An 8,300-nucleotide genomic window follows, 5' to 3' on the forward strand; every position below is an offset into this window, starting at 1 on the left:
AAACATGATCGGTGCAGACGCAGAGTTGTCTTCGTGTTGAAGTGTTAATGTTTACATCCAGTGGAGCTAGCCACGACTAACTAAAGCCATTATCAGTCAACAGAACTCGATGTAATCTATAAGGTAACCAGGACACTCTCTATGCTGTTCCTTTTTCATATATATATAACCAGGAGTAGCATATTTTAGCTACATAAGGATTTGATAGCACAACGTTTTGATGGGCGGTGAGAGCTAGCATGGAGGTGGTTCTGGGACGCCAGAGCTAACTGTTGAGGTGTTGTGGGCCCAACTTGAAGAAACACCAGTGAAGGGAGGTGCCCACTTGATAACCCTGTGCTGCCTCTCGCTGCCCATCTAACTACAAGTTTGAGTTGTGGGGGCCGTTAAAAGCCATGTGATAGGGTAGGCAGTATCGGCTTAGGGGTAGGGCCCGGTCCGGCGGGGGTGAGCGCTCGCCCCGGACAGGGCACCTCAACCTGGCTCTGCCTTCCGTCTTCTTTCTAACACACCTCTCTCTACAAACTCTTCTCTCTGTCCTTCTCTCTCTATTTTTCTCTTTTGTGCTTAATATGTTCTCGTAGCATCAGCGTTGTCAATACCTTGAGCTCACATGGCGGAGCCTGGGTCTGTTGAAGTTGGCAATGCTGCTTGGGTTGCAGTGACCACTGGGGTCATGTGGTAGGTTAATTATAAATACTGGGATGAGGGCACAAAGGGAGGGGTCTCTTCACTGAGCGGTTATCCTTATCATTAGGGTACAAGTATCTTGTGTTTTATTAAAAAATAAATAAATAAAAAACAGTGTAATATCTTCAGAAAAGTGCGAGTGGCGGCGCTTTCTGACCCAAACAGCTGACATACGGCATAATACACTTCATGACATGCGTAGTAAAACATTATCTTCTAGTCCCCACCTAGTCCCCACCTTGAACGGCACTTTTGTTTGTTTACAGGGCTGCTGTGCAGTGTGAGACATAGTGCAGAGGGAAAGGGCTGACTGAAGGTGAAGCGGTCCTTAGCTTAGCTTCCGTGTAGGAACTCCGGCGGCTTCTCCTAACAGACTGTTATCTACTGTGCATAAACACTTACTATTGATAAGTACCTCATACAACCCCACCTCAATGAAACCTTCTATCCCTTCAAAGCTTTGAGTGCTTTGCTGTGAAAACCCAAAGTAAAATCAGATGCAACCAATTGCCTTCAACCCAACAGATATCTGCTTTTTGGACTGCTCTTGTCTGTTATTCAAACTGTAAAAAAAACCCTTATGATCTGACCATCCGTAAAAGTCCAAGGGTGGTGACTTCTTACACAAGGCACAGTGTAATGTAGCTGTAAAATAACACACACTTCCTCTCCTGGAATAACATACAGCACATGTCTCCTGGTATAACACCAAACGTGGGCGTGTTAGCCTACATATAATGCTGTCACTTCTACAAAGTCCCGCCTGGACTCCCTGAGAGTTATCCAATCATAAAGATTTACCGGCTTGTTTTCAGACTGAGAAGAACCTGGTGACCTGCAGCTGGAGGTAAAACTCGTGTTGTGTAGATGCAGGTATTTTTTGCACACAAACTCACCAATGAAGGTGGATTTGGTTGATGTTTGATTTTGGTATGACACTTACGAAGATAAAAAAAAACTATAGAGATTGTGATGACAGAAAAAAACATTTCAGCATCCTCTTTTGTATTTCTCATCCCAAGACAAATGCGGACATTTCCAGACTAGTTTGAGCATTTAATCTACTTCCTCTGACATTTTTACATTCTCTCTTTCTGTGTTTTATTTTTCAACAGAACAGTGATGACAGCAATAAAAAAATAATCAGAAACAGACAGACAGACAGACAGAGCACATGAGCAAATAAAGAGGATGACTCAACAACACTAAAGTACAAAACGGTCCAAATAAAAATATTCTACTCAAACATAACTCACATTACAAAACAACAAAAACATCCGTAAAAAGGAAATTCAGTATTTCAGCTACAGTTTGGTGGATTTGTTTGTGTTGTGTTCGGCCATGTAGGAGTCGCATCCCGTCTTCTTGGTGGTCATAGTCCTGCAATGAAAATTTAAATTACATAAGTCTGAACTTCAGCCTCAACTAACCTGTGTCTGTTATATGTCTGGTTCCAAAACGACCAGAGGATGTTGAAATAATAATATTCAGATTACTACAAGAATACTAAAAGTATTCAGTAATTTGTACTGGTTTAAATCTGAAGATGAAAACATCTTAGTTGCAACAGTACACTGGTCACAGAGTCCTCAGCGCGAAAACGACCTCGGCTTCAGCTGTTTTTTGTCACTGCGCTCTCAGTTGAAAATAATTCAACTTTTGGAGCTGCGCTCGTCAATGTCACTTCTCCCTTCCCGACCAATCAAAATCAAGAAGGGGTGGGGCTTTAGATATCAACTTTGTCAACAACAACGGTGGAGGAGAAGCTAATCCTTTTGTTTTTTCGAGGCTAAAATTTCCAGGTGTAGAGCTGCTGCTAACACCAGGACCTGATTATTTCCTTTGTTTTTATGTTTCTTTGTAAAATTCCCATGAATAAAAGCAAACATTAAGCACACAGAGCGATTTAAAACAGACTTAATGGTCACTCCCGAGGGCAGCGGAAGTGCCGCCAGACAACTTTTGTAACCTAGCAACAGTAAGCACTGGTGAGAAGCGCTCTGAAATTGAGGTTGTGGGTGCTGCCAGCACAAAAACTGTCATTAGTGGACACAGGCCCTAATGGGCCTATTAAATGGAATGATAATAAAGTTTTATTAATCTTCTTCTGTAACTCTGCAAGAAAGCAAATGCATTTCTAAAAAAGTTTACTTAAGAAAGCTCAAGTTATTGTGCAAGTTTGATAGATTAGAAAAACTAAGATTTAGGGCCTGTGTCCACTAACGGCACTCTTTGCACTGGCAGCGCCCACGACCTCTGAGGGTGTTTTTGCACCGAGGAGTGCTGAAAACGTTGAACTACATTGGTTATGTTTAGAAAATAGGCACTGGCATGGCTAATAATGCTGCTGGTGGACACAGGCCCTTAAAGTGTTTACCTTAATCATTTTATAGTTTTATTTCCATTATTTTCAAACAGTAAATTTGTCCCATTAGAACTTAATTATGTCAGGGTCATTCAAGAGAAAAACAGTGTAATATTGATCCCCACACAAATGAACTCCTTTATATCCATTTCAGTCCATTTGTCACCCCTGTTGCTTGTAACTGACCCCAAATAAAAGCCATTTAAAAGCCAAATCATATGACTTGCTCACCTGTTGCCGTCAACGTCCTTGGCTGAATCTGGAAGCTCTTTTCTGCTGGTCTCAGGAAGCAGAAAGACGAGAGCTCCACTGACCACAGCCAGGCTGCTGAAGACTACGATGGGTATGGACCAGTGGTAAACTGCCAACATGTTGAGCGGAGGAGCGAGCAGACCTGCTACTCTAAAGGCTACGGAGCCCAAGCCAACACCTGTTTGCCTGCAAGAGTGGAGCAGGTTTCATATATATAGCCTACAGTGTCGTGTAGAATATCTTTTATATGTTAAGTGTGTACCTGACAGAAGTAGGAAACAACTCCTGAATGTAGACCATACAAACTGACCCCGCCCAGTTTAAGAAGAACTTTCCCGTGGTAACAAGGGCTGTGATGACGACAGCGCTGTCTGGATTTAACATCAAAGTATTAGCCACTGCAAGTCAGCTGGATGAATCCTCCATCACTGAATCTGATTACAGGAAATTCACCTTGAGGGAAAGCCAGGGTTAGGAGGCAAACTGCGCCGCCTGCCACGAGGGTTGATATTAGGGTTTTCTTCCTCCCCATATACTCCAGGATCCAGATACAGAAGACGTGAGCGGGTATATCTGTGATCCCAAACAGGAACTGAACCAGGAAGATGTTCAGACCAAACTTACCCACGTTCAGAACCAGGCAGAAGTAGCCCAGATTTAAAGAAAACCTTCGAACAGCAAAAATAAAAACATCACACAGTCTGGTGAAAAATAAAAACTACATTCACAATGTGCCAAACTTACCAGGCAAAAGACAGAATGAACAAATATTTTATCAGGACGGCCGAAGTAAACAATTCTTTGAGTCCTCCACTTTTGACCTCTCGTTCTGTTGTGACCTGAAGGGCATATGTATTATTACAACACAGAATAACACACACGATGTAGCTGTTAGCTGCCATTTAGCAGGTGATAGCTACTATTCCATGAACTAGGCTGTAATTAGATTTATTCTGAGGAACAGGGAAGATCCACAGAACAGCCAATAACATCCTATAATATACAAAAAGGATTAGCTACAGGCTCCCAACCTTTTATGTCTGATGTACCCCCACACGACTAACCCGTCTTAGACACCACCATGATTGAAATGTCTCATACTGTATAGATGATGTTCTTTAACCATGGGCCGTAAATAGAGTCTGTGAGGTGTCTGATCTGCTTGTTATCAACCAACTGAAGGGGATTGATAAAGAGCAAAACATTTGAATCAGGGGTGTTACAGTACAGAGAAACCTATAACATGCAGGAAGGTAGCTCTCCAGGAGAAGGGTCGGCCACCCCTGGTCTATGTGTTAATAATAAAAAGCAATGATGTTTGGATAGAACTGATCGAACGTTAAGGTCAGTTTGAACTATTACTACTTTGCGTGACAGAAGCTGCACATTTTAAGACTTGATATATTACTGTTTAATCTCAATCTCAATAGTTGATACTTTTAGCTAATTATTTCACATGTACATTTACGCCTCTCTGATATATCTGATATATCCCCAGAGGATGAATTGAAATACCTTTAAACCAGTGACCTTTAACACAGTGCCATCTGCAGGCCAAAAGACGCAAAATGTTATTGCTGAAGCAGAAGATGTTTTGCTTGCAATTATTTAGTTTCTAAATGCAGTTATCACAGGATCAGACGTTGGTTATGTTGTTATCTGGACATAACAAAGATTGTTTTCTTGTGATAATGGGATAATTTGCTTCGTAACCTATGAAGACAAAAGGTTGGTTTAAACTAGAGAGTGTTATTTCTGAAGAGCTACATGCTGAAAATGCTGACGCAAAACAATAGTGGTGTCTAAAATGTAAATATCAGTCAATATCATGTTTGAAAGATGTGGAATATTGTTATACAGGTGACTCTAAACTACATTGCTAGGTTTAAAAGCTGAATTATATCAGTGATGCTGTGTTAAGAAGTTGAATAATAGTCAGAATGGAGGATTTGAAACCTTTTGGTGTTTGAATGGAGTTTCTAAATGTTAAAACATTTTGAACATTCCACTCGTTCCTTTTAAAAGGACAATTAGAGCATTTTACAAAATATGAATGTTGTGAAAAAAATACCTGAATGTCCTTAAAGAGCTGAATGTTTTGAGGTTTGTTGACATCTCTCCATTAATGCATGTTCATAGAATCCTGTTTCTGCATGTGTGTATTTCAGGCCTTTGTGTGTGTGTGTGTGTGTGTGTGTGTGTGTGTGTGTGTGTGTGTGTGTGTGTGTGTGTGTGTGTGTAGCATGTTTGTATTAACAGAGTGAAAACACTGAGTTTCCCCTCGAGGATTAATAAAGTACAACTTATTCTTCTTCTACAACAGCACAGTTTAATGCATAGACCTATAACATAACTCCTTGGTCTGACGTTTTCCTCTAAAATCAATTACCTCAGTTATCAACTTGTTTTCTGGGGGATAAATTAAGTTTTATTTGATCTCAAGATCTTAAAAATGAATCTAAGGTGTTCACACTGCAAGCCGCGTGCTCAATTCCGATTTATTTTCTTTTTTTCTCTAAAATGTGGCCAATGTCAGATCGCAGTGTGAACTCGTCACAGTCCTGAATGACCCGCATGCGCAAAAGAACAACAACAAAGACGACGCGCAGCACGCTGTCGTATGTAAACAAACATATAAGTCAGCGTTTACAGTTTCATGTATAAATTGATGAGCCGTGGAAGCCTGCGAATTCAACAGCCGATTATAACGAGGGCGAGGAGAAAGAGAGGCACATTTTTAATTGTGGCTTTTTGTGCAGCAATGGCTGCTCCTTCAGTACGGAGGAGCGTGTGGCCTTGGAGTCGGGGCCGTTTACAGTTTGACTCCCGCCATAATTGTGACGTAAAAGTGGCAGTTCAGACTCAGGTCGAGCAAAAAAAATCTGATTTGGGCCACATTTGCCTGCAGTGTGAACGTAGCCTGATTTACCTCATTGAGCAGACTCTCTGGGATATTCTTTTTATTGATGGCTGCAACTTTACGAATCAGCATCTTCGCTTCTTCAGTCCTTCCTCTTCCAAGCAGCCATCTCGCAGATTCAGGAATCCACCTGAAAAGTTTAACCACAAACCCAGCGTCAGAGTCGCTCACAGACTGTTAATCATTTGTCAAAATTAAATCAGAAACTGAGCCACCGAGTAAGTTAACACACAGTTATATTCTGCCATACTCAAGCTGGGTTTGCTCTAGTAGGAATGACACCAACCATATGTAGAGGAATACAACGGCCTGTACTCCCACTGTGACGTATTGTGCTGTTCTCCAATCACGAATAGCAAAGACCAGACCAGCCATGACACACTGTCCCACACCTGCAAACATCTGGCTCAAACAGGAGGCAAGTGACCTCCTGGTGACCCCGATCCATTCTGTAGCTACACACAGAATTCAAACACCAAAATCACTGTAGAGACGGAACAAGAAGGGTTTAAAGAACAGGACAAAGGTCGGTCATACCTAACACAACTGAGTTTATTCTGTATCCTCCGAGTGCAGCTCCGACTATGTACTGTGACACGGCGTAAACATAGACGTTTGGAGACACACCAGCAACGAAGATGAAGATCAACAGAAGAACCGCTGGTATCTGGGTGGCTCTCTGGCGGCCGAACCTACAAGTAAGAGAGTGAATGAAGGGTCTGAAGCACATGACCTCACACATCTTTAAAAGTCACTTACGATTCAGCTGTCGGTCCAAAGATGAAGCAACCAGAGAGTAAACCTGTCATGAAGACTGTCTGCACAACTTCAGCCATGTTGGATTTGCCGCAGACGAGATCGAACTGCAAAACATTTAAAATCAGAAGAGGAGAAGCGAAGAAAACATCACGTATCACTTATTGTTCTTGACATACATCCGTGACGATGGTGGCCTCGTACAGCGTGTTGTAGTACACCCATCCACTCTGGCACGCTGAGGTCTCATTGAGTCCGTACTCCCTGATGTCACTGATGCTCCAGTTTACAGGTTTGAACATCAGACACCTGCTGAAGGTCCCATCCTCGTCCCGGGGCAGAGTCAGGTTCAGCTGCTCCTCCTGGGTCAGGTTAGAGTCGGCCTGAAGGATCCAGTCTGTGTTACAGTGTCGCTCCGGGTCTGAGTCGATAAAAAGGAAACTACAAAAGGTGATGGGCAGTAAGAAGTTTGGGAAGCTCAACAGAAATATGAGAAGCTTCTGGAAGAAACCAAAGTCTCCGATGGTTTTCAGAATCTCCCCAAACTCCACCATTTTCACGCAGCGGAGAAGGTGTGAAAAACTCAGTGTCTTATACAGTCTGGAAATAAATGTTTAACCATGTTAGTGTCTAACTGAATGTGTGGCAGGGGGCGATACAGGGCCAAATATAAACCATGTGTGCTAATGGTTCACCTAAGGAAGCAAAAACTTTGCTATATTAAAGAGCAGCTCCAGTTTTAAGACGTAAAATGTTCTGCTTTAAATAATAAATTGTCTCAAATGTTTTTACTGCAAAATCTGTGTAATTACCTTGTTAAAATCCTCCCAAGGGGGCTCCTCCTTCTGCCTCATTAAAGTGATAATCTCGAAGATTTTCATTTAAATAAATATCTAAGTCACTATCTATCGCCAAATGAGGTAACACAATGGTGATTGAGCCTATGGCCCACTGATGAAAGCCTTTGCATTTGCAGTATTACGGACTGGGTGTCTGTGGTGACATTGCAGAAAAAATCACAAGCGGCGCCCAGTTAGTGACGCATTTTCCATCACCCAGCAGTGGTTGGTCTGCCAGAGAGGGTAGGCGGAGCTAAGCGGCTGATTTTCCACTCTCTGCAAGTGTTGTGAGTAAACAGTAATCTACTATGGCTGAACAAACAAAGAAAAGATGGATGACTACAGATACAACTTCAACAATAAGAGAAAATCCAAAGAAAAAGAAACAAATTGGACGCTCAGATGAAGGCAAACTGTGTAAAAAGGAAAATCAAGTTACAAAGTGTGACAAAGGGAGCCAACCGTAGACGTCTGGTTA

At 42.1% G+C, this 8,300-nt stretch overlaps 1 protein-coding gene across 1 annotated transcript; it reads right to left on the reverse strand.

Moving 5' to 3' along the window:
* Window positions 1–1,994: 1,994 nt before the first annotated feature.
* Window positions 1,995–7,537, reverse strand: LOC138611584 (solute carrier family 22 member 13-like). The gene is made up of 10 exons (XM_069684762.1): window positions 7,163–7,537; window positions 6,987–7,090; window positions 6,765–6,919; window positions 6,514–6,682; window positions 6,237–6,357; window positions 4,052–4,146; window positions 3,761–3,975; window positions 3,570–3,678; window positions 3,287–3,493; window positions 1,995–2,070 (listed from the first exon to the last, which is right to left on the reverse strand). The coding sequence occupies exons 1-10, from the start codon at window positions 7,535–7,537 to the stop codon at window positions 1,995–1,997; spliced, it is 1,626 nt and encodes a 541-aa protein (XP_069540863.1).
* Between the last annotated feature and the right edge of the window lie 763 nt (window positions 7,538–8,300).

The sequence above is a fragment of the Semicossyphus pulcher genome, unplaced genomic scaffold, assembly GCF_022749685.1.
Source record: "Semicossyphus pulcher isolate SPU_LCO1_2020_fin unplaced genomic scaffold, fSemPul1.0.p SCAF_7, whole genome shotgun sequence".
In the NCBI taxonomy this organism is placed as follows: domain Eukaryota; kingdom Metazoa; phylum Chordata; class Actinopteri; order Labriformes; family Labridae; genus Semicossyphus; species Semicossyphus pulcher.